A 26926-nucleotide genomic window follows, 5' to 3' on the forward strand; every position below is an offset into this window, starting at 1 on the left:
TTGGGATCTGCCTATTACATTTTGTAAATATCAGATTATTATTAGATTAGTATTATAAATAATTCACATAAACAACAGCATGTTTTCAAAATTACTGTTGATTATTCGCTTTTCCTTTGACCTAATGCTGAAGTTCGGTATCCACATATCCAACAGCAGAACTTTCCTTATCTAACCAGCACAGTAACATCATTCTGATATCAAACATCAGCCATTAATTCATCTCAGAAAACAGTTCTGAGTTAGCTGTTAGTCATTGTAGATGTATAATAAAAATATTAAAGAACACCCTGTTTTTATTTTATTTGGACTTACACTTATTATAGTAGTCATGGTCAAATATCTAATTCTCTTAATATCTGCCTCTAATGTTTAAGCATTGTAAGCAGGGCTGTTAAATTTTATTATTACATAGCAATATATTTCAGTTATTATTAAAATATTGTAAATTATTGTAAATACAAACGTTTTTGTAGTGAGGATTGTTACATTAAACAGTATAGAAAGCTATGCTATTATATAGATATATATAGATATATATTTTTCTATAGTATGTATATATGTGTGTGTGTGTGTGTGTGTGTGTGTGTGTGTGTGTGTGTGTTTGTGTGTGTTTCAGATCACTCAACGTTGTAGAAATGTATACAGGAAACACCAGCTGCCTGAAGAAAAGCAGTACTTTAATACGCATTAGGAATAAACACTGGAAACCAATAATTAGTTTTTTTAATAACTGAGGGGGTAATATCCTGGTTTATTTGCTAATAATTAAATCCAGTGAAAAGCTGCTTCTGTAAGTAATCTGATTTAGTGATGGGTGCAAATGAGTTACTGTAACAGTGTAATAGAGTACACAACAACAGATTTTGGTTAAATTTTATTTATTATTTCATTAATTACAATGTGCCAGAGTTGTTACTGTAAGGAGCTTTTTGTACATTATCTTGTGTGATGTAAATGTTTTTAATGATGTGTTTAAGATGAAACAATGCACAGATAAACACATTCTGTCTGAACTCCTTGAATCTTATTATAGTATATAGGCACTTTTGATATAGATTCATAACTTCTATAAAATGATTTAAATATATATTTGATTACTAAAGTGCATTATATTTGAACATAAAAGAGAAGATGAGAGGTTAGGTATACAGGATTAGAGCAGGTATATTTTATTTATATTAGTCGCTTTTGATTAGTCCCCCAGGTTTCCTCCCACACTTAGAGAGTGTATAAACTCTAATTACTGATGTACAGCTTGAGGTATGTACTACTGCTAATATGAATCTATGCCACAGTGCAGATAGTTAGGCTTTTACAGGTATAGAGTTTCTGTTCTGGGCGGTGAAAGGGTCCCGGCTGTAATTAGTAAATTAAGGAAGCGAGAACTTCAGGCCTTGTTTTTCTCTGAGGTTTCCGGCTCTCGCTTTGGGCTGTTTGTTCTCAGACGCTGACTGAGCTCCTGGGTCAGAACAGAGCAGCAGGACTTCTGTAAGGAGAACAAAGAGCAGGGAATCGTAATTATGAATAATAATAAAGATCAAGAAGAGCTTCTGCTGCTGACTGGTTTCAGATGATGGTCTTTGATGGTCAATGTGGTTAAAACACTGGAGATGCAGACAGATCCAGATCCAGCGTTCACTCCAGTTCAGTTTAAAATTAAATTCAAATTAGAACAGTGATATAAACACTAAACTCAACATCAGTATTAATTGATTTAGTATTTATTAAGATTATTATCAGGGAGAACTGTGTGTGTTGGTGAGAAGCTTAATGTAGGACTGAGGAAGAACCCTTTTCTCTCCTCCTGAATGAAGCTCTGTAAAACACATGAAAGTAAGGTTTATTTTTTTCTTTATTTTACCTGGAGTGGACAGGTAGTGGATGTCAGTCCTACATGTGAGTATTAAGAGACTTTGACGCTAGAACCTTTAGAACCGTAGAACCTTTATTATTGTACGCTTTGCGGTGAGTCTAGCCGCAGGAAAGCTCTGTGGGCTAGTGGCTAAGCTAACCCTTCACATATTGGACGGTTGAGAATTCTTTTAGTAAAAAACATGGCTTGTTGCACCCTCAGGGTGGGTGCAGGTGCTTACAGGTGATTTACAACTGATCTGGAAACCATCTCCAAGCTAGTGGTGGCCAGATCAGTTATAAAACAACTACTAAAAGTATTTCTTTCTAACTAAATTTCAATCACAAACAAACCTAAACATAATGGCAGCAGTGTCTTACCACAATACTTTAAAATCCCCAAATAAAACAGTACTTCTCTGTTGTCTGACTAATGAAATAAAATGAAAATGTCTCGAATACATAACTTCCATTTATACAGACACTTTCTGATACTTCAGCAGCCAGAAAACAGATGTTTTACAGATGTTTTGAAAGGAAAGATAACAGTGAGCTGCAGTGACTGAAAGACGTTCTTGCCTTTTGCTCCTGGGCTCTGCTCCGGGATTTGGAGGTGAGCTCCAGCAGAGCCAGCAGCACCCCGAGCCCCAGACCCACAGCGAGCACCAGGAAAATTCCCTTCATGCTTTGGGCCCTTAGTGATGAACCTTTAGCACTTTGAGCCATGCAGCTGCTGGCCCACCATTTACTGCGCAGATAGGCCAGCTCACCTGCCTCACTCAGCTGCAGGATGGCTACGCTCAGGTTCTTCAGCATGGGGAAGTCTGCAGGCATACACCAACATAATTTATTCACTTTAATTCTTTAAATAATAAAGGTTTAAAGTTGTGTTGTATCGTGTTGGTAAATGTTACGGTTGACTCACTCAGAGGAGTCACGATGCTGTAGCCTCTCATTCCAATAACCTCATGGGCTCGAACCAGCTCACAGTAACGAGCCACAGCGAGGTCCAGCGATACTGACTCCCCAATAAAAGCAAAGTTTCCATCCCGTGCCTTCTGAACACCTTCATCCATTGATGATACAAAACTCTTCCGTCTCTCCATGTGCTCATAGATGCGGCGGTAGGAAGGATTATTTGAATTCTGCACCCAAAAGAGAGAAAATACAAAACAAAAATGAGAGATCGCTGACATAAAAATAACTAAAGCACTTTTTTACCAGTGGAGGTTGTGTAGCGTATCTCATGGAGCCTAGCAGGGACCTGTGTGAGGTTAAGGTGAGATGTAATGATGGGTGGGGCCTATTTGGGATGCCCAACTGGGTCACAGAAAAAAACACATGTAAAAAACCCTGAAACAATATCCACCTGAAACCCCCCTGAAATCCACCAAGCCCACGTTCTACCCATATGAGCTCCACATGAGCATTAGCTGATTGTTGTGAAAATAATCTTAATTATAAATCTCCCATTTTTGCAAATGAGAACTAAAAATGGTGAAAACAGTGATTATGCTTTCCATCAAATGCACCTACTGACAAGAACATGCATCCAAGATTTCTGCAAAACTTGACATGCAGTTACAGCAGGTCTCAGATAGATGTGTTGCTGCTTTCTCTCCTGCAGAACTTCTTCCAACTGATAGCAGCAGCATTTTTCAGCAGGATAATGTTCACCCACACACAGCAAGGGTTTCCCAGGAACACAGTCTCCACCAGATTGCAGCACTTCCTCGTCCTGCAGATCTCCAGATTTAACACCAATCCAGCATTTATGGAGCAGCTGGGACTCAGCTTCAGCTTCAACCTACGAGTGTAGAGCTACAGGATCTACAGGCCCAGCTGTAGCAACATCTGTGGGTAAATGTGCTGCAGGATCCAAACAGAACCTTTAGAACCTCCAAACCCAACCCTCTCAATCTCATCTTATATCCAGCATAGAGGAACCAATAGAGGAACCAACAGGGCACAGTACACTGTAAAAAATAAAACCGTAAAAAAACGGTCAAATTACTGGCAGCAGCGGCTGCCAAACAAAAACCCTAAAATTAAAGTAAAATACTTTCATTCATATGAAGTGCAAAACCAGTAGATTCACATGCACTTTCATTAAAGGTTTCACATACATACACCAGTATTTTACAATTAAATTTCTTCAATAAAGTGATTTTGATCAACTTTCTGCAGGGAAAAAAACTGTTATTTTACAGTTTTTCAGAGCATATTTACAATTAAATTTCTTCAATAAAGTGATTTCAATCAATGTTCTGCAGGGAAAAACTGTTATTTTACCTTTTTTAACTAACTTAATTGTCTTTCAAGTTGTGAGCTTTATGATTCACAAATTAATGTGTATTCAGTGACATTCAGTGACAAACTGTATGATCTTTTCAGAATTTCTTTATTAACAGGCTCTCTGCTCATTTAAAGCAATAAAAAGTGCTCAGAGAGTGAAACCACTTATATTAGCACAGTCTAAAACCCAGCCAGGTGGATAAAACTGCTATGAAACTACATCATGGTGAGCCCTCTAAACTGAACATCTAATTAACATAGCCACGCCCCACAGACAGTTGTTTTTTTTAGGTATATTTTCTTTTACATAAAAGAAAGAAAAAACTTTTTATTTCTATGGTTACTTTCTGTAATTTTTTTAAACAATGAATAAAAAATGAATAAATAAATAAACCTTACAATTATGAAGAAAACCACTGAGTTGTTGGGAAAGAAATAAACCTTTAAATAATAACACACACATATAATTACATATAATAATAAGTAATTTTACATACATATCTATATAACTTAAGAACATGGAAAAATACCATAAAAATAATATAGCAATATAGCCCTAAAAATAAGAGTTTTAACCGTAATCTCTCATTAATGTCAAACTATGTAAAATTAGAACAGGGGCTTGTAATTAACAGAAAATGTCTGTAATTTGACAGAATTAGACTGTAGTAAAAGAAAAGGGATAAATAGTGTAAACATTTAGAGTTATTTTCTGTAAAAATAGGATTTTTTTTTACAGTGTACAGTTTCCCCAATAAATTGCTTTCCCTCTAATATATAATATATAATATTTTTTTTGGTCAAATAAGTGTACAAGTCAAACTGGAAGCTGTGAAACAAGATCAACATATTCTGATCAATAGGCGAGCTGTCAACCGTGCAGCTTGATTTAGGGCATGTCAGTGTGTATTGCTATCGTAAGGATGGTAAAAGTAGACCTTGCCCAGCTAAAATTGCACAAAAGGCATTTACTAATTCTCTGATTTAATCATGGGTGTGTTTTGGGCATAATGTGAAATAAACCAATCAGCACGCACTTGCCATTCCCTATTTACATGATGCAGGAATTAAAGTATATAGAAAGTTGGTGAGGTGTGAGATGGCAATGAGCAATACAAATAAATTTAGGTAAGATTACTTCAGCTCCAAATTGAATTTTAGTTTGGATACTCTAATAAGCAAACAGACCTTAAAGAAAGCCAGTGTTGAAGATCCAGCCAGTGTTCCATATTCGATTATGTCCTGATTGGCCAGATCCTCAAAGCCCTTTATCATGAGGTGTGAAGAGTCTGAGCTTTGGTTGGAGCTCAGGTTGGAGAAATAGCAGGCCAGCAGCACCACGGCAAAGAGCCACCAAGTACAGCTGACCACACGGCCGGATGGAGACCTGGGGTGAGGACCTGCACCTACAGTGATGAAAAGACACATAAAAATACCAGCTGATCTGATTAGCATGAAAAGCATGAAATTAAACGTAACACAATATTTTAAATATACACACATTATCATCCAACAGTAGCACCCTGGATTGTAATGCATCCTGGGTGCAACTATTTTTTGATGATGGATAACTAATGTTGAAAACATGTTTAATATTTGAGCTGAAATGACGGACCTTGCAGGCTGAGAGCTCCGGCGATATACCACAGACTGTGCAGGAGGGTGAAGGGGTTCTGCTCGCTCTCAGGCTGACTCCATTCACAAGGGCTCACTCTGAAAACATAAACACTGCAAATAAGTCTTTTTCTACATCGATAACTGCCAGATCTGGTAGAAAAACCGAACTGTTTCCATCAGATAAGCAGAACAAAAGATTTCCTCTTTGAAAAGGAAGAGGAACTGAAGCCTCACACTCGCTTTAAATAAAGAAAACAGTGAAATATGCTGGTCTGAAAACAATGAGCTGACTAATCAGAAGAGGTTTCAAAAGGAATAAGAGACTAAATAAAAAGCCTGTTATATTTTACTCCATGTAGCAGGAAGGATTTATTTGAGATAGGTGTTTTCACCTGGCTACGACGCAGATGCAGACTGCGGTCAGGATGTATGCGACGAGGATCCCGAACCAGGTCTCTCCAGAAAACGGACTGAGGAAGTCGAACATGCTGGAATCCTCTGAGGTGATGTCCCGCCGCATGAGGATGCTGATACCCGTCTGCATGTAGGGTTTGGTCATTCCTACTGCCTTCTCTCGAGCTGCGGTCAGCGTTAGAGGAGCTACGGCAAGATCCGCCTCCTGAGGAGCAAAATTAATTCAACTATATTAAGGACCGGCTGCTGTGAACCAAAGATTAGGAGACACTTTCTTCCTGGTCTCTATGTCTATTAATTTGATCTGTATTTTATGGCCTAAATTCTTTTTCTGAGTTTTAACGGCTATTTTTTTCTGTTGATTTTACACCATGTGTCTCATCCTGGAGTTTTGGAGATGTCTTCACTGGTCCAAATCCAGATTGTTCAGTCTGATCATGTGATGTGGATCATATGGCTCTCATTAAAGCAGCAGTCCTTAATATCTTTGTTTTTTTCCTGAGACGGTATAGGCCAAAATAATATAATAAGTGCTATCAGTGATTTTCTGCTACCATTTCTGAAAAGCCACACATATATTTATTCTAAAATAAATAGGTTTGGTAGGTCCCCAACCCTTTGTTCTGTCTATAACAGCTTTTTCTGCTTACCTAAGCAAACATGGTGCTGCTAATGGTGCTACTGAGAACTCTCCACTCTTCATCTGCTCATTCACACACCATAAATAATGTAAGATAAAGACAGAATTAGAGCTGAAGAGAGCTGGAGAGATAAATGAGCACAACAGAGCCCTTGCTAAAATCACCAGATTTATCCACTCTAAAAAGAGACTGCACCACAATACACGTTTTAAAAGTACTTTTTAGCATGCTCACTTTGCATCTTTATCACTTTAAAGTTATTAAAGTTTTTTTCCTCCTGACCTTTTTGTTCACATACACCTTTTTGTGTGCACAATAACAAGACATGTCACTGAGAACAAATGTAGGTTTTGATTAATTAATTCCTATTTATTCTTTCTTCTATTTGATTTTAGTCTTTCCTTTGTACAACACCCACTAAACTGCAGGCTCTCGTTTGCCTCAATTAATTGTTAACAGCACCTAGCAACCACTTGAAACACAGCTAGAACTGGTACCTGTTACACCATAGTAAACTGCTAGCAACGTCTAAGCCAACGTACCATGGCAACTTTACCAAGTATACCGTAGCAACAGCTTCTCAACATGTTAGGAACCTTAGCAGCCAACACTGGATAATTGGATAAAACAAAGAATTTGTTGTTCCTTAGTACCTAGCAACACCTTAGACACTAGCTACTCAACCATACTGCAACATTTCGTCCATCGCTGTCACTTACCCCCCTCACCACCTCTCCAATCATCCCATTCCAGTTTCCACTCTCGTCCAGCCGGCCGTACGACCCGTCTTTCACCAGATGAACTTTATACTTGAAGCCCAGTTTCTTGGCTAATTCAGACAGCAGGTCCATACAGTATCCCTCCAGCTGAGAGCCCTTCAGCATGGTGTACGGGTCTTGCTAAATTTCAAACATAAATATTTTACAATAAATACAATATAATACTGTGTGTGTGTGTCTGTTTGATTGTGTGTGTGACTGACCTTTATTGTAGTTACTGTCAGCTCTGACTTTGCTGGAGTAAAAAAAAAACAGAACAGAATGTAAATTTTGTAAATTACAGTATAATAAAGTATTAAAGCTTGCAGAAAAGTGCAGGCACAAAATAACACAATCGACTCGGGGTGCAAAATTACTTATACTGGTGAAAACACACAAATGCACATTTACACAACTAGCCTAAAAACCAATGATGCTTAGAACCTCTCTTGATGAACAGCTACAAATGTGCATTCCAGCGTTATGGTGAAATGTAAAATGCTCCATTGCTTTAATGCTAAAATAATATTTAACAAGCAGACTGAGGTGAAGAACATTTTACTAATGTTCTATTAATGTTACAGTATTCTATTTACGTCAAGGAGTTACCCTTTTGTTTGAGAGGAGCTATAAGAGTGAAAGAACATGGCAGTCTACACCCCACAGATCCTTTAAAGATTAGGGCCAACCGTATCTTTACACATCAAACCTTTTCTTTATCCTACGATTCAGATCCATCTGGACTCAGTTTCCTCAGAGTATTTTAGGGTTAGGATCACATTAGCTGGTAGAGAGAGCATTCAGTGACATTTGAGCTAAGTTGTGTTAACTGCATGTTTTTACATTACATTACATTATATTTAGCATTATCCAAAGCGGTGTTTGGGACGGATTTTGTTCTACAGTGACCTCAGAGTGAAAGGCAGGTCAGAGTCTCTGGGATTCCTCTATTCATCTGCCAGTTTAAAGCTGGTTCTATTCCAGGCTCGGTCCCATCACCCAAAACAGGCTCCACCAACTCGGAGCCTTCCTGTGCACCAGCAATATTAAGCCCCATCTTCACAGGGAGATGTGACAGTACCGCGGTGAAGCCAGGCTGTGCTGATGCCCTTTTTGACTGCATGTGTTTCCGGAGCCGGCGGCTCCCGGCGGGTCGAGCTACGTGCTAAACTGATCCAAAACAGGCCTTTATTCACCCTGGCTGGACTGTGACTAATTCTGGTTGATGTTGTTATTGAATGAATCATAAAAGTCGGGTGGTGAGGGTGGAAGGGCAGTCAAAGACCATCAAAAGCCCAGAATTCGGCTGCTTGGAGTGATGCTGACACCCATCAGCTCCTCCTATTGAAGAGTATGATAGGCAGCAGTGTGGCACTGCCTTCACAAACACTGGCCCTCTTGTTTCAGCCCTTTAGAATTGATTTATAACTGTGTGTTTTTGTGAAAGTGGCAGCTGGCTAGCTTCCTGTCTGTCAGAACTGTGCCAAGCAGGATGCAATCTTCAGCTCTGAAGCTCTGAAGTTCTGCCCAGTTGACAATTTCAGACGCTTATTAAATGACAAGCCTGTGAAACTTCAGCATCTCCTGCAGAGCTGATGAAACGGACTGGCCGAGAAACACTCGTAACCACAGTGCGCGAGCCTGCAGACGGACTAGAAATATGTATTCCGTGTACGCTTATAAATCAATAGCTTATAATAATGATAATAATTATTATAATAATGTACTAAAGCTAGGTGGTGATAATTATTGTTGTTGTTGGTGAGTGACCTAGAGCTGTATTACATGATAAAAGTCTAAATTAAAAAAATATTATTACCCTTAAACATAACACTCAGTGGCTCATGATTTAGCAGTTCTTAGCTTCTTAGCGATATTACCTGCAGAGCAAGAGTTTGATAGCAGCAGGACTGTAGCGAATGTGATGAAAGCTAGCACGGTCCACATGCTGTTGAAAAACACCTAGAATGAAAAATAAACATTATATTTAACATTTAAAACATGATTTTCTGCTTAATAATCACTTAGGAATGAAAACAAACAAAGTGCAGTTCAAGCAGGTTCTTACATAAAATATAACACAATTATTTATTACAGTTACTTCAATAAACATCCATCAATATCTAAAGCCTAACATCAAACTTAATTTCAAAGATTACAGTAGGAAGAAATAAATTATGAAGACAGAATCCCAGTCCTCACACTCACCATCGTGCCTGTAGAGTTACTCCACACCGGGTCGGCTCAGACTGAGAGAGCACAGAGGAGACGACACTGATGAGGATCACAGAAAGCCAATGATTTCAGGGGGAGGAGTAAATCAAACACACTAAGATCAGAATGAAGGAAAAACGCCTTCGGTTCAGTGAAAATTTAACATGAAGAAATTCTAGTGCAGGTTATCCTCTCTTTCACTGCACCTTCAAAAAACTGCTATATATAAACTATATAAACTAAATAAACTAAACTTCTATCAGACAAAAGGCAAGAGTGATGGTAGAATAGTAAAAAAGCTCAGTGAGAGCTCTGGTGGTATTTAACCTTCGAGATATTTAAACAATCGAAGATTCATGTGTTCAGCGACCGTAAAATGCAACTTTGCCTCAGAGGTTAACTCCAACCAAGATGACCAAAGATCCACCATCCGTGAGCGGCCCCACCTGCTGCACCATATCTCCAACATCTGTGCAACACAAATTCATTAAGATGTGAGCAGCCTGGCGGAGGTCAAACGATCCACTGAATCAACTAAAGAGAAGCTATGATCCTAAATTGCAAGAATAAGCAAAGTCGAAAAGCGAAGCTAAAGGAGAAGGCCACAGCAACCAATCAGGATATGGAAGAACAATGTGCGCATTGTTGGAACACAGGAAGGGCATGAAGCAGGAGATATGATCCAGTTCCTAAATGAAGTAATTCTGAAGATGCTGAACATTAAATCTGCTGGAGTTTCAGATTGAGCTCATACAGCTTCTGCTCTGCGCCTCGGGAGAAAAATCACCAGCTATCCTGGTTCATATTAGTGAGTTAGGTGTGTCTTAATGAGGTAGGTGTGTCTTAATGAGGTAGGTGTGTCTTAATGAGGTAGGTGTGTATGTTAGTGAGGTAGGTGTGTGTATTAATGAGGTAGGTGTGTGTATAAGTGAGGTAGGTGTGTGTATTAGTGAGTTAGGTGTGTCTTAATGAGGTAGGTGTGTCTTAATGAGGTAGGTGTGTCTTAATGAGGTAGGTGTGTCTTAATGAGGTAGGTGTGTATGTTAGTGAGGTAGGTGTGTGTATTAATGAGGTAGGTGTGTATGTTAGTGAGGTAAGTGTGTGTATTAATGAGGTAGGTGTGTATGTTAGTGAGATAGGTGTGTGTATTAATGAGGTAGGTGTGTATGTTAGTGAGGTAGGTGTGTATGTTAGTGAGGTAGGTGTGTATGTTAGTGAGGTAGGTGTGTGTATTAATGAGGTAGGTGTGTATGTTAGTGAGGTAGGTGTGTATGTTAGTGAGGTAGGTGTGTGTATTAACGAGGTAGGTGTGTATGTTAGTGAGGTAGGTGTGTATGTTAGTGAGGTAGGTGTGTATGTTAGTGAGGTAGGTGTGTGTATTAATGAGGTAGGTGTGTATGTTAGTGAGGTAGGTGTGTGTATTAATGAGGTAGGTGTGTATGTTAGTGAGGTAGGTGTGTATGTTAGTGAGGTAGGTGTGTATGTTAGTGAGGTAGGTGTGTGTATTAATTAGGTAGGTGTGTATGTTAGTGAGGTAGGTGTGTATGTTAGTGAGGTAGGTGTGTATGTTAGTGAGGTAGGTGTGTGTATTAATGAGGTAGGTGTGTATGTTAGTGAGGTAGGTGTGTGTATTAATGAGGTAGGTGTGTATGTTAGTGAGGTAGGTGTGTATGTTAGTGAGGTAGGTGTGTATGTTAGTGAGGTAGGTGTGTGTATTAATTAGGTAGGTGTGTATGTTAGTGAGGTAGGTGTGTATGTTAGTGAGGTAGGTGTGTATGTTAGTGAGGTAGGTGTGTGTATTAGTGAGGTAGGTGTGTATGTTAGTGAGGTAGGTGTGTGTATTAATGAGGTAGGTGTGTATGTTAGTGAGGTAGGTGTGTGTATTAATAAGGTAGGTGTGTGTTAGTGAGATAGGTGTGTGTATTAATGAGGTAGGTGTGTATGTTAGTGAGGTAGGTGTGTGTATTAATGAGGTAGGTGTGTGTATTAATGAGGTAGGTGTGTATGTTAGTGAGGTAGGTGTGTGTATTAATGAGGTAGGTGTGTGTATTAATGAGGTAGGTGTGTATGTTAGTGAGGTAGGTGTGTATGTTAGTGAGGTAGGTGTGTGTATTAATGAGGTAGGTGTGTATGTTAGTGAGGTAGGTGTGTATGTTAGTGAGGTAGGTGTGTGTATTAACGAGGTAGGTGTGTATGTTAGTGAGGTAGGTGTGTGTATTAATGAGGTAGGTGTGTATGTTAGTGAGGTAGGTGTGTGTATTAATGAGGTAGGTGTGTGTATTAATGAGGTAGGTGTGTATGTTAGTGAGGTAGGTGTGTGTATTAATGAGGTAGGTGTGTGTATTAATGAGGTAGGTGTGTATGTTAGTGAGGTAGGTGTGTATGTTAGTGAGGTAGGTGTGTGTATTAATGAGGTAGGTGTGTATGTTAGTGAGGTAGGTGTGTATGTTAGTGAGGTAGGTGTGTGTATTAACGAGGTAGGTGTGTATGTTAGTGAGGTAGGTGTGTGTATTAATGAGGTAGGTGTGTATGTTAGTGAGGTAGGTGTGTGTATTAATTAGGTAGGTGTGTATGTTAGTGAGGTAGGTGTGTATGTTAGTGAGGTAGGTGTGTATGTTAGTGAGGTAGGTGTGTATGTTAGTGAGGTAGGTGTGTGTATTAGTGAGGTAGGTGTGTATGTTAGTGAGGTAGGTGTGTATATTAATGAGGTAGGTGTGTATGTTAGTGAGGTAGGTGTGTATGTTAGTGAGGTAGGTGTGTATGTTAGTGAGGTAGGTGTGTATATTAATGAGGTAGGTGTGTATGTTAGTGAGGTAGGTGTGTATGTTAGTGAGGTAGGTGGGTGTTAGTGAGGTAGGTGTGTGTATTAACGAGGTAGGTGTGTATGTTAGTGAGGTAGGTGTGTGTATTAATGAGGTAGGTGTGTATGTTAGTGAGGTAGGTGTGTGTATTAATGAGGTAGGTGTGTGTATTAATGAGGTAGGTGTGTATGTTAGTGAGGTAGGTGTGTGTATTAATGAGGTAGGTGTGTGTATTAATGAGGTAGGTGTGTATGTTAGTGAGGTAGGTGTGTATGTTAGTGAGGTAGGTGTGTGTATTAATGAGGTAGGTGTGTATGTTAGTGAGGTAGGTGTGTATGTTAGTGAGGTAGGTGTGTGTATTAATGAGGTAGGTGTGTATGTTAGTGAGGTAGGTGTGTATGTTAGTGAGGTAGGTGTGTGTATTAATGAGGTAGGTGTGTATGTTAGTGAGGTAGGTGTGTGTTTATGTTATGAGGAAGGCATTAAACCCGGAATCTAAAAGGCGCGCGAACACAACAGGGAAGTACCGCGTGCTGTTTTTATGCTCGCGCTAGCTGCGCATTGGCTGAGGTGGGAGATCGGTACAGGTTTTGGCCAATCAGCGCGCAGTGCGAGCGTGGCGCGCGGCTGGAGCGGTAGGGGGCAGGGAGCGGGTTCTGCTCGGTATAACCGAACCTTCTGCAGCTGCAGCGCCGCCGGGATTCACCTGCAGCCCAGGTACCGGTACCGCGGCCCGCGGGGGATGCTGGAGCACCGGGAGCGGCGCGCGGAGGCTCGGTGCTGTGCAGCGGTGAGAGGAGCGGCGGGGGGACGGGGCGCGCGGGAGGCTGCGGAATGGCTGGATGGCGCGAGCGAGTCCGCGCGCTGATCAGGAGGCGGTGAGTGCGGCTTTACCCCCCCAACACACACACCTTATTACCGCACCGCGCCTTTACCCCGCACACACACCGTACACCCTGTATTAACCCGGGTTTACATAGCGCTCTGTGCAACACTCTCTCTCTCACACACACACTCAGCGGCCGCTTCCCTCCCGCTCGGTTGTGCGCGCGCTGGGAGCGGAGCTGCGCTCACTATGGCTGTGTTTTCGTGGCGGGGCTCTGAGTGTTGGTAGTGTAGTGTTACGGTGTGCGGGGCTGTGGTGGTGTGGGTGTTGTGTGCGGTAGTGTTGGTGGGGTTGTGTTGTGTTGGGGTGTTATATAGTGTTATATAGTGTAGAGGTAGTGTGTGTATCCGCGGACTCTCTGCGCCCTTAAAATGGCCGCGTCTCTCCCGGCCGCTCTCAGCGCTCTGCAACCAAACTACCGCACATAGCAGGAGCACTCACAGCGCCCAACGCTGATTGGTTTACATTAGTCACGTGCAGCCTATTCCACTGCCGATTGGTTGGAGCTAGAGGAAGCCTAATGATTGTTACTAGGACCGGTACACTCTTACGTTTACACACTAATATTTACAAGCTGTAACGTTTACACAGCCGGGTATATGAAATGGGTGATAGGATGTGAAAATATCCTGTAAAGTCTCATTTCAGGGGCTCAAAATTATTTAAATTAAGACAAATTAAGTTTTCCATAAATGAAATGTTTATTTTAATACTTAGTTGAGAATCCTGTCTGTTTGTCTGAAGTCTGGATATGATGCTTTATATTTACTGCAGCTCTTTTGGTTTGAGTCTTTAGTTTTGTACTAATTGAGTGAAATTCTGCTGGATTATGTTCAGATCAGGTGATTGGTTTGATCACTGCAGAATATTCAACTTCTCTACCTTATAAACTCCTGGGTTGATTTAGCAGTGTATTTTAGGTCGTCCATCTGCATTGTTCAGCACCGTCCAATCAGCTCTTTGCGTTTGTTTGAATCTGAGCAGAAAGTAAATCCCTGTAACTTCAGAGTTTATCCTTCTGTTTCTGTTACATCTTCAGTAAACACCAGAGACCCAGTGCCACAATAACAGCATCCAAATGCACAAACCACACCTGGAATCAGCCTTTTACCTGCTTAACTGATGATTGATTAACGAAGGAATAAACCATAGAGCTTATCAAATAGCTTTAGAGAATTTGTCCTACCCCTGTCCTAGTTTAACCTCTTAAATTTAACCTGAAACACTATATTTTCATCTCATTTGTTTTATTTCAGAACCCAAATCATGAATATTTTTCTCACTGTCCAAATCCGTCTGGGTCGGACTTTAGTTTTGTTTTTGTTAGTAAAATGTTTTAATTTGGTAAATCTTTTCATTTTCATCGTTCTTCCACTGAGAGAGTAGATCCCTGTAGTTGTAGATTGTTCGATCTGTGAAAGGTCACATGACTAAAGTAAGGGAATGCATTTGCATCACAATACTAGAATTACTATAATTCTGCAAACAACCTTTGTCTAATTTTAAATCATCACACAGACACATTCTCTAAGATTGAAAGATTAACTGCTAATTTAATTATTACAAATTAAGCAGAAGCAAACAATATACGTGTAAAGGTGTGATTTTTATTGTGTCCTGTTTCTTCTCCCACTGCCGTCAGTAAAGACATGACCAACGTTTTTTTTTTTTTTTTTTTTTCCCAGGTAGACCACGAGAATGAGGAAGATAAAGAAACGTGGTGGTCAGTCCGCATCTAGCAGGAGCAAAGGAAGGGGGAGGGGCCGTGCTGCTGCCTCCAGCCAATCAGAGCTGGACGTTTTACTCCGTCCACCCTCTCCATGCAGGGTGAACTTCTCCGTTACTCGAGAAACACTAACGTATGCTCAGTCGCAGAAGATGGTGGAAGTGGAACTGGAGGGGAGAATCCATCGGATCAACATATTCGACCCGCTGGCCGTCGTCACAGAGGACGAACTGCTGGCGCAGGAGGTGCAGGAGTGCAACAGCAACAAGGAGAACAGTGAGCAGGAAAACCGCGGCCGCCATGTGCACCACACCTCCACCAACAAGGCCAGGAGAAAAGATGGCAAGAACGGCGGCGGCAGAGCGAGACGCTTCGGTTCTCAGCAGTTTTCACAGCACCAGGACCACCAGACTCAGCCTGAAGGACCTTTACCCAAACCCACTTTCCGCAAACTGGACGCTTTCACTCCTAACGAGGCTCCGCCTCTTCCTGTGGCCTATTACCGATATGTGGAAAAAACTTCGGAAGAGCTGGAGACGGAGGCGGAGTACGATATGGATGAGGAGGACATGGCCTGGCTGGAGATGGTGAATCAGAAGCGAGTTTCGGACGGACACGCCTCCGTCCAGCCCGACACCTTCGAGCTGCTGATCGACCGGCTGGAGCGAGAGTCCATCCTGGAGTCCAGGAGCCAGGCCTTGTCCCAGAACACCATCGACGAGGACGCGTTCTGCTGCGTCTGCATGGACGACGAGTGCCTCAACAGCAATGTCATTTTATTCTGTGACATCTGCAACCTGGCCGTGCATCAGGTTAGAAAACATAAAATCACACATTTATTATTTATACATGTATTTTTTCCAGTTGTTTTCCTCTCTGAACTTGTTCCATTGGAGTAGAAGTTCAGATGGGTTCACATTTACTAGATTTAGTCAAATAGAGCGTAATCATTTACGCAGTATGTTAAAAGGCTTTCCCTTCTGTTAACAGTAGATTTAGTGGGATTCTGTTATTGAATGACGGTTCTGGATGCAGTTTGTCTGAGGGATTGGAGATACGAGGGTTCAGCTTAGGCTTGTGCGCATACTCTTAACGCACTGAAACTCCTCCCCTTTACTTTCTGATGTTTCTCTTTAGAACGTTGTTTTAAAAGCTTCCCGCAGTGTGTGTGTGTGTTAATGTGTGTGTGTGTGTGTGTGTGTGTTGTGTTTGGGGTTAGGAGTGTTACGGAGTGCCGTATATACCGGAGGGTCAGTGGCTGTGCCGGCGGTGTCTGCAGTCTCCCTCTCGGCCGGTGGACTGTGTGCTGTGCCCGAACCGCGGGGGGGCGTTTAAGCAGACGAGCGACGGGCGCTGGGCGCATGTGGTTTGCGCCATCTGGATCCCCGAGGTCTGTTTTGCCAACACGGTTTTCCTGGAGCCGATCGAGGGCGTGAAGAACATTCCGCCGGCCCGGTGGAAGCTGACCTGCTACCTGTGTAAACAGAGGGGGAGGGGGGCGTCCATCCAGTGCCACAAAGCCAACTGCTACCGGGCGTTTCACGTGACCTGCGCCCAGAGAGCCGGATTGTTCATGAAGATCGACCCGGTGCGCGAGACGGGCACCAACGGCACCACGTTCACCGTGAAAAAAACGGCCTTCTGCGGCAGCCACTCCCCGGCCACGGCGGAGGGGGACGAGGACGGGGGGTTCGCGGGGGGGCGTAATAACCGGGGTCAGAGGGCGTACACGCTCGGCCCCGCGGCGCAGCAGAACCAGCGCGGGAACAAGAAGGCTCCGCCCACACCGCAGCAGAAGAAGACGAGGAAGAGTGCTGATGGAGTTTCACGCAAAACTGGAGTTCCGCTTCTCCTTGTTCCACAGATTCCGTCTTACAGGCAAGTTTTACACAACTTTTACAGCAAACCTCCTGACCATCCTGCTGTAAATCAGCTACCAGACGCTTGTTTAATCTCTACAGTTCTCGTCTGTATTTATCATTATATAACACAACACACGTGGTTAAACTATCACAATTAAAAATAAGCCAATTAAACATAAACACAGAAATAGAGCCCTGCTTTAGCTAAATTTACCTGGATGCAGCTTCTGTTTTTTAGCCACAGCGTGATGGAGGGTCTCTGAAGGTTCTCTGTGGAGATCAGTGTGTTTGATTTGTGTTCCGGTTCCCGACAGGCTGAATAAGATTTGTACCGGAGTTTCTGTTCAGAGGAAGAATCAGTTCATGCAGAGACTTCATAACTACTGGCTTCTGAAGCGCCACTCCCGCAACGGAGTTCCACTCATCCGCCGCCTCCACACACACCTCCAAACACAGAAAACCGAGCAGGTCTGTTCCTCAAGATTAAAAAACAGTTTTACTATAAATGTATTCGGTATATCAGTACTGTAACTTGAATATTAATTCTATGATATTTTATTAGTGTATAATGATGATGATTGTTTCAGAGGGAGCCGGACGCTCGGCTGCAGGCCGTCAGAGAGGAGCTGAAGTACTGGCAGAAACTGAGGCAGGACCTGGAGAAAGCTCGTCTGCTCATCGAGTTAATCCGCAAGAGAGAGAGGCTCAAACGCGAGCAGGTACAACATCACAAAACATCACACAACATCACACATCATAAAAAATAACACGTCACACATCACACATCACACAACATCACACATCATAAAAAATAACACGTCACACAACATCACACAACGTCACACATCATAAAAAATAACACGTCACACATCATCACACAACATCACACATCATAAAAAATAACACGTCACACAACATCACATAACGTGTTAGCATCACATGACATCACCACATCAGATAGCATGCAAAATATTGTTAAAAATATTACTGTTACCATCAAAATTAATCAAAAAATCCAGTCTGTGAAAGTTTTCTATAATAATGTGTAATGTTTTAGTTTATATTGGTCCTAATCAATTTTCTGTTTTTCAGTTCTTTATCTCTCGGCTCCAGAGTTAGGAGATCTGGTTTTATTAGCGATTGATTTTAGGAGTGTTTTATTCTTAAGTTTAGGGTTAGTTATGATTTTATTCCTCAAGAGAGAAACTAAAGAAGAGCCTGAGAGAAACACAGACCAGCCGAACTCTGCACTCGGACTGATCTGAGGACAGCGCTCCGCTCTCGCTGTGCTGTAAAGCTTCAGCTTCCTGAGATCTGTTTTTGTTGTTAATGCAGATGAAGCTGCAGCAGGTTTCTCTGGAGCTCCAGCTGACCCCTGCGCTGGTGCTGCTGCGCTCTACACTGGAGCAGCTGCAGGAGAAAGACACAGCGCAGATCTTCACTTCACCCGTCAACCTGAAGGAGGTAGAGTCCCATCCTCTCTCTGTTTATCTACAGACCTTTTTTCTCCATGCTTTGAGATGTGCAGTTTATTATAGTAAGTGAAAACTTTATTTTATAAAGTATTTAGTTTATAAAGTGTAGACGTCTTAGAAAAACAAGTGAACATTTTTATTCTTTTTTTAGGTTCCAGATTATCTGGAGTTTGTTTCTGATCCGATGGATTTCTCCACCATGCGGGAGAAGCTGGAGGCCCATAAATACTGCTCAGTGCTGGACCTGGAGGCAGACTTTAACCTCATGGTGTCCAACTGCCTGAAGTACAACTCCACGGACACCGTGTTCCACAAGGCCGCCACACAGCTGAAGGAGGTAGGGGGCGCTATCCTGCGGAACGCCCAGCGCCAGGCGGTTAGCGTTGGATTGGACCCCAAAACAGGAATGCACCTTCCGGACTCCAAACCAAACGCGAGCAAGTCCTGCTGGGACGAGGGTAAAGATTTCACAGCATTTTATCATCATCCTAACGTCTTCTTCCAGTTCTCTGATTATAACAATACTAGTGACACTAGTGCGACACTAGTGCACTGCTTATACTGCAGAATTACTGAAATCTCTGTTCACCTGTTCTCCTGTTGTAAGACTTTCTGTAACCGGTAACGCTGATCGTGTTGAAGTGGTGCAGTTTTGGTCTGATCTGTGTCTCGTTGTTCTGTAGTTGATCTGCTGCTGGATCCTGAGAACAGAGTCCACATGTCCTCAGAGGACCAACTGAAGGAGCTGCTGAACAAGCTGGACGCGGTGACGTGCATGCGCACCAGCGGGGGCCGCACTAAACGCATGCGGCTGCTGCGGCGGGAGATCAACAGCATCCGGCACAAACTCAGCCGCCAGCGCAGAACATCGGCGCTGCAGAAGAGCCGCAATAAAGAGACGAAGGAGCGTCAGAAACAGAGACGCAGTGAAAAAGTGGATTACGCTCCAGGTGATTCATTATTACCAACTTTAATAAACCAAATTTTTAATCAAAATATACTCAAATATCCAAATTCTGTTAATATCTGCATCTAATTTTTAAACACTTTAAGCAGGGCTGGTATATTTTATTATTACAGAACAACAAATTTCAGCTAATAATATAAAAATATATTGGAATGTATTTAAAACTGTTATTATTTGATTATGTGCGAAAAAATACCATGAAATATCATTATATTATTTTAGGGCCAAATCGCCACCCCAACACTAAATCTACAGTAATTACAGCATCTGTTACTGACTGATGTTCATTACAGGGAGATTATAAATGATAAAATTCAGCTAATTAATCCAGTTTAAAATACTTTGATGATTAAATGTAACTAATTTAGATTAATCACAGAATGTGGTTTACGGAGTGCCGGCGGTGGCGGTGTTTTTAAATGACCACGTGGTGAGAGCCCTGCCTCAAAGCATGATGGGAACTGTAATTTATTTCTATTTTTTTAGAATCGACTAAATCCAGAGAATCTCAGAGATCAGAGTCGTCCTGCCCCACCTCCTCCCCTCTCCCCGCCGACGCTCCTCCAAACGCCCCCATGTTCTGCCTGGAGACCGGCGGCACCACCACGCCCAGCCAATCCGGCAAGCGGCAGGTGGGCAGGGGGCGGGTTCGTGCGCAGGGGCGGGGTCACAGCGAAGCAGCAGGACAGACTGAGGTGGAGGAGGAGAAGCTCCTGAAGGAAAATGGAGAGATTGCGTGTTTGCAGGAGGCGGAGCCTGTAAACGGGGTTTCCTCTCTGGAGAGCCCCCCCGCCTCCCCCGTGCTGGGGGTTGGCCGCCGGACCTCCGTCCTCTTTAAAAAAGCTAAAAACGGGGCGAGAAAACGCAAACCTGCTTCCCTCAACCACCGAGGAACCGCCCAGGAACCTCCACAGACCCGCCTACTGTCGGCCCCGCCCACCACCAAATCCTCCCCCCCGTCTCCCCACCACCTACGCTCCACCGCCCTCAGCTCCGACAGCGAGCGCTCACACTCGCCTCCCAAACACTACGGTAATACTGCACCTCCCAAACACCATCACTCCTCACACCATCACTCCTCACACCATCACTCCTCACACCATCACTCCTCACGCCATCACTCCACACGCCATCACTCCTCACACCATCACTCCCCACACCATCACTCCTCACACCATCACTCCACACGCCATCACTCCACACGCCATCACTCCCCACACCATCACTCCTCACACCATCACTCCCCACACCATCACTCCTCACACCATCACTCCTCACACCATCACTCCTCACACCATCACTCCTCACACCATCACTCCTCACGCCATCACTCCACACGCCATCACTCCCCACACCATCACTCCTCACACCATCACTCCCCACACCATCACTCCTCACACCATCACTCCTCACACCATCACTCCTCACACCATCACTCCTCACACCATCACTCCCCACACCATCACTCCTCACACCATCACTCCCCACACCATCACTCCTCACACCATCACTCCTCACACCATCACTCCTCACACCATCACTCCCCACACCATCACTCCTCACACCATCACTCCCCACACCATCACTCCTCACACCATCACTCCCCACACCATCACTCCCCACACCATCACTCCCCACACCATCACTCCTCACACCATCACTCCCCACACCATCACTCCTCACACCATCACTCCCCACACCATCACTCCTCACACCATCACTCCTCACACCATCACTCCCCACACCATCACTCCCCACACCATCACTCCTCACACCATCACTCCCCACACCATCACTCCTCACACCATCACTCCTCACGCCATCACTCCTCACGCCATCACTCCCCACACCATCACTCCCCACACCATCACTCCCCACACCATCACTCCACACGCCATCACTCCACACGCCATCACTCCTCACGCCATCACTCCCCACACCATCACTCCTCACGCCACCACTCCTCACGCCACCACTCCTCACGCCATCACTCCCCACGCCATCACTCCCCACGCCATCACTCCTCACGCCACCACTCCTCACGCCATCACTCCCCACACCATCACTCCCCACACCATCACTCCTCACACCATCACTCCCCACACCATCACTCCCCACACCATCACTCCACACACCATCACTCCCCACGCCATCACTCCCCACGCCATCACTCCCCACGCCATCACTCCACACGCCATCACTCCTCACACCATCACTCCCCACACCATCACTCCCCACACCATCACTCCTCACGCCATCACTCCCCACACCATCACTCCACACACCATCACTCCCCACACCATCACTCCACACACCATCACTCCCCACGCCATCACTCCCCACACCATCACTCCTCACACCATCACTCTGCTGTATCAGACTCTGTTTCAGGGTTTGGTTTCTGCAGGTATTAATTGTTTTATAATTAAGAGTAAATATATTGTATATAACTGTAATGAGACTCTGAGGATATAGAGATGTCCATTACTGCAGGGAGAGGAAAAGAGTGTGGACTATATTTGGACAAATTCCAGCATAAAACACTGATCATATTAAATGTTTTATTTTAGGATTAATAAACGCAGTAAAGAAACAGAGGGACAGCTCCCCGGACTCTGAAAATTCATCTCCTGCTCCTCAAAACCTCTGGTAAGAAAATTCTCACTGGTTTAATGAATAAATAGACATGAACTTAAATATCCTAACTGGAATGTTTGTTTGTTTGTTTGTTTGTTTGTTTTTGTGATTTAGTTCTTCACCTCCTAAACGGAGTCGTGGAAAACCAGCTCTAAGCAAAGTTCCAGCAGCAGCTCAGAGCTCGAACCCGGAGTCTGATTCAGGTACGAGTCTCTGAGTTTAGCAGGACCTGAAGGATCAGATCTCTCCAGGGTTTAGAATAATATATTAAAAGATAATCAGTATTTAAAGAAGGAAACAAAATGCTGGTTTTCTGTTTATTACTTGTTTAAAAATACATGAATCTGTATGTTTGTGTTCTGAGAGACGTGTAGTGATACTGGTGACTGAAATCTCATTTTCTGCAGAACTAATTTAGAGTCTCCTCTAAAGAGAAAATGTAAAGATTATAGTTATTTATAAACAGAATCATAAGCGTAATCTGTTGTACTGCTGTGTGTTATGCAGTGTAACAGTACTAAACTTCCATAACCAAAAATATCACAGATCATTTGTGGATATATATTAAACTTGTGGTGGATAAAAGGTAAAGATTCTGCTACAGTATAAATAGATTTGTTTTGTGCTTATTTTTCTGATTGATTAGATACTGTCTGTTTACTACTTTTAAAAAGAAAATAGATTCCAAAGTGTCATTTTGCCCAAAGTGTAGAAAGACTGTTTATAGCAGACTGTAAAATCTTTAATTTAATAATTTTATTAAAGTTAATCTCTTTATTTAATGTCCAGTGAAGAGCAGTTCTCAGCAGAGTGAAGATTTGGAGCCTCTGAGTTTGGTTTGGGCGAAATGCAGAGGGTATCCCTCGTACCCGGCGATGGTAAGATCCGTCTGATCCTCTCTAACTGTCCAGATCACGAAGGTTCTGCTGCTAAAGCTGCTTTTCTGTAGACAGTAGATCCAGAAATGCCTAAAGAGGGAGTTCTTCACAACGGCATCCCGATCCCGGTGCCGCCTAAAGAGGTCCTGCGTCTGGGCGAGCGGCGGCGCCGCGAGACTGAAGATAAACTCTTCCTGGTTTTGTTCTTCGACACAAAAAGAACTTGGTAAAAAAATCAATTTTTCATTTTTTTCTCTCGAGGTCATGTATGATATTTTAACAGTCATCATTATCAAATCAAATCAAATCAAATGTATTTGTTTAGCGCTTTTTACAATTGGTGTTTCAAAAAGCAGCTTTACAGAAACATGATCACAGGACAAAGAATCAGACAAAACATTAAACATATGTATGAATTAGTTTTTAATCTTGCCTTAATCCCTTTAAACTGAAGAAAAACTTGTAAAACCTTGTAAGTGATCATAAACCACAAAACACTTGCAAAAAAAAAAAAAATTCTACAATTTTTGTGTTTCTTATTATGTTTTTTTTTTTTGGGAGTAAAAGTTTGTTTGAAGGTTTTTAGGCTAAAGGCTGCGCTACACAGTGGACAATGCTACATTAACCTCCTAACTCCACAGAAGATCTCTTATTGTAACTGAATCTGGGGGAAATTGATTGATTGATTGATTCTGGTGTTGTGGTTCTCAGGCAGTGGCTGCCGCTGGATAAGCTCCATCCGATGGGAGTGGATGATACGGTGGATAAGCTCCGGCTGATGGAGGGGAAGAAGCGTAACGTGAGGAAGTCGGTGAACACGGCGTACGAACGCGCCATGAACCACCTCAACCACGTCAGAGAAAACGCCGACTTCAGCCCGTCCTCTTTCCTCTGAATCAGAACCAGATTATAAACACAAACCTGAACGTCGGTAAATTAATGATGAAAAATGATTTAAGCAGGAAACTCTTTTATGTATTAATTAAAAACATGTGGGGTTTATTTCAATGGCAGTTTAGACTAATTTATATAGACATCTTATATATTAGTCAGTATGATTGTAAACTTTCATTTTCTTTGTAAATGAAGGCGAATAGAAGTACATTTAAAAGTGCAAAGTGAGTTTCTGCAGATGGACAAACCTCACCTGTATCCAGATGTTAGTCCTAGCATTAATATTTATTTATTTTAATAGTCATAGCACTATATATTACTTTATCAAAACATAGTTTAAGGTTTCACCATAAACAATATTTTTTCACAATAAACAAAATGCAGATATTAAACCTAAAGAAAACGAACCAAACAAAATTAATGTAAAGTTTTAAAGTTTAAGAACGACTGACAGACTCTAGACCGACGTCCAGAACAAAACATCTGGATCAGAAGTTCTGAACAGGCCTGGATCACCTGGACCCTCAGAAGAATTAAGAACCCGTCCTCATGACCGAATAATTACTAACCTGATCGCTCGGCCACCGCCGCGTTTAACTCAACTAAACCAGTTATATAAACATTCCCCGCCCTGCAGCACATCACCTGATTTATTACCTTATCTATCAGTTTAATACCAATCTGTTCAGCCCTGCCTGAAGCCCCTCCTCCCTATCTAACCACCCAATCACAACCCCTTCACCGCCGGGCTCCTCCTGTTAACTCCGTTATCTCTCAGCCTGCCTGCATTTATATAATAATCACATCCTGAACCTGAACTGGATTTAAAACAGTAATGAACCTGCAGCCTCAGGTACACACACACACACACACACACACATACACACACACACACACACACACACCTGAACCGAAACGTAAACCGAGACTAAGTGCTTTAATATAAGTTAATTTACTGAACTACAGTCAGTGATATTTGAACTAATGAAGAATATTTTAATTATTATTTATGAGGGCCAGACTAAACCTCTTATTTTAAAGCTCAGATTTAACAGACTGGACTGTGTGTCTCCCCAGTCCAACCAGTCCAACCAGTCTCTCTCTCCTGGATAAAAACACAGTGGAGAATATTAATCTTAGTGAAAATGATTCTGTACGATGTGTTTATAATGTACTGGACGGATCTTATGAGTTTAGCTCAGATAAATATAATTATTTTATTCTCTGATTCAGAAACACAGCTGTGATTAATAACCTGTTCTTGATGATTCTTCTGTACAAAAAGCAAAATTCATTAAATTCAGATCTGGAAAAACAAAAACATTTAAAATCACTTTTTAAACTGTGATGGTCCAACAGAACCAGCAGGTCTTCAGTTACCGCAGGGTGACGTGGTTTTAATGTTCTGGCTGATCAGCGTTTTTTTTTTTTTTTAATCTCTGAAAATAAAATGTGTTTATTCTTTCTGCCACATCATTAGGAACGAGTCGTTTTTCTCCGTTCTGTTTCGTACAGGTTTAGGATTCAGCGTTAGATTTTTAGTTACGTTTTACTTGTGGATTTGTGGCCAAAATGAATTTAATAAATAAATACATTTTAAACTTAGGACTATAAAAAACTACGTTTGCACAGTTCTGGAGCTTTCTAATGGGGTTGGTCATGTGACCAGTAGTACGCTAAGAACGCGACGTAACAGAAATCTATTTGGTACTAAAACGTCACTAAAGGTTAAAGAATTTATTTTTGATGTGAATTTTACTGTTCATTATGTTTTAACTGCTGTTTTTTTTTTTACTGTTAATTATTACATGTTTATCAGATCGATCTTTTGGTTTTATTGTTTGTTTTCTGAATATAAGAGAGGTTTATTAACGGGGCGGGGGTGGGGCGGGGCGGGTGCAGGTGTGTCGCTAAGCTCTAGGTTTTGGGGCACGCCCCACTTTTGTACATATGAATGCATGTAATGTAGAACATATGCACACGTGGTTTTTAAAAACTAAAATGTAAATTAAGTAATGCCAAGATTTGTACATTTCATTTTAATTTATATTGTGTGGTTATAGAATTGTTATTTAATAGTAATTAAGGAGATGTAATTTAAGAATGTTCTGCTGAGTATTATAAAAGTTGAGAAAGTATCGCTGCATATAGAGATCAGTTCTTAGCAGTTTAAAGTGAAGAATAATGAAGTAGTCTGGGATAATAAATACGGTAATGCCGAAAGGTGTTTGTTTTTTAAAGCCTGTGAAAACAGCTAATTGTACCAAAAACATGTCTAAACAGTATTTTCTCAGACGGGAAATAAATACACTGTTGAGTCTATGAGTCTGTGTCCTGTCTTCTAATTATTCTGGAATTATACAAAATATATATTTCTATTCAATAACCATACATAGAATAAAGACAGAATGAACTGAACATCAGTATAGATCCTGTTAAAAGTGCTGGATTTTGCTGGAAAGACTGAAATTCATGGGCAGAATCTGTTTCTTTATGGTCTCAGTGAAAATTCCTGAATTAAAGCTGCATTACAGAAGTTACAGACACGCCCCCAAACCAGGACAGAACCTGAATAAATAAATTCCGGGTGTAAATCCGACACGCCGAGCCGGATTTCAGCCCGGGTCTTTATTCCTCTGCTTTATTTATAGACTCAGTTTCCTGTGATTGGTTCAAAAGTGCAGAAAACCATAGTTTCACCCTGCAGGAGAACCGGACCGTGGTTCTGTAGATCCAGTATCTCCTTTAATCGGATTAAACTCTGGTTCTCCGCACCGAACAGGGCAGAACTGTTTAAGAATTGTGATTAAAGTGCTTTTTGTTAATCGGAGCTGAAGGATCATTTTAACTGGATCTGCATCGTTTCTACAGACTGACTCAAACCTAATCTGGAGCTAAATATTTACATATTTTTCATTTTAATCTATTGGCAGCATACTTTATAAATTTAAAAATTTAAAAATTATAATATTGACATTTCTGGCAAGTTTTATTGACTGAAAACAGA

At 42.0% G+C, this 26926-nt stretch overlaps 3 protein-coding genes across 4 annotated transcripts in view; 2 read left to right on the top strand and 1 right to left on the bottom strand.

The window, feature by feature from the left end:
- The window catches only part of LOC103046518 (1-phosphatidylinositol 4,5-bisphosphate phosphodiesterase eta-2), a 21263-nt gene extending 20247 nt beyond the window's left edge, over window positions 1-1016 (top strand). The window contains exon 22 of the mRNA XM_049468528.1: window positions 620-1016. Within this exon, the coding sequence (XP_049324485.1) occupies window positions 620-636 (17 nt within the window). The 3' untranslated portion in view covers window positions 637-1016. The remainder of the gene's footprint in view (window positions 1-619) is intronic.
- Window positions 865-9891, bottom strand: si:dkey-183j2.10 (probable glutamate receptor). 2 transcript variants are annotated; one of them, XM_007237534.4, is made up of 10 exons: window positions 9788-9891; window positions 9460-9541; window positions 7804-7835; window positions 7541-7720; window positions 6159-6385; window positions 5765-5862; window positions 5338-5555; window positions 2780-2999; window positions 2434-2678; window positions 865-1489 (listed from the first exon to the last, which is right to left on the bottom strand). In XM_007237534.4, exons 1-10 carry the CDS (start codon window positions 9788-9790, stop codon window positions 1391-1393), a joined length of 1404 nt encoding a protein of 467 aa, XP_007237596.2. In that variant the 5' UTR covers window positions 9791-9891; the 3' UTR covers window positions 865-1390. The 2 variants fall into 2 exon arrangements, with proteins under 2 accessions (XP_007237596.2, XP_022537895.1); XM_022682174.2 differs by lacking the exons at window positions 9460-9541; window positions 9788-9891 and adding an exon at window positions 8289-8359.
- Window positions 9892-13116: 3225 nt separating this feature from the next.
- On the top strand, window positions 13117-26241 carry LOC125784800 (bromodomain and PHD finger-containing protein 3-like). The gene is made up of 14 exons (XM_049468529.1): window positions 13117-13472; window positions 15166-16018; window positions 16426-17084; window positions 17383-17536; window positions 17656-17787; window positions 18404-18532; window positions 18695-19001; window positions 19227-19493; window positions 19997-20542; window positions 22081-22159; window positions 22262-22350; window positions 22937-23025; window positions 23097-23251; window positions 23737-26241. The coding sequence occupies exons 2-14, from the start codon at window positions 15179-15181 to the stop codon at window positions 23918-23920; spliced, it is 3630 nt and encodes a 1209-aa protein (XP_049324486.1). The 5' UTR covers window positions 13117-13472; window positions 15166-15178; the 3' UTR covers window positions 23921-26241.
- Window positions 26242-26926: the final 685 nt, after the last annotated feature.

Source organism: Astyanax mexicanus, chromosome 20 (genome assembly GCF_023375975.1).
Source record: "Astyanax mexicanus isolate ESR-SI-001 chromosome 20, AstMex3_surface, whole genome shotgun sequence".
NCBI classification, from domain to species: Eukaryota; Metazoa; Chordata; class Actinopteri; order Characiformes; family Acestrorhamphidae; genus Astyanax; species Astyanax mexicanus.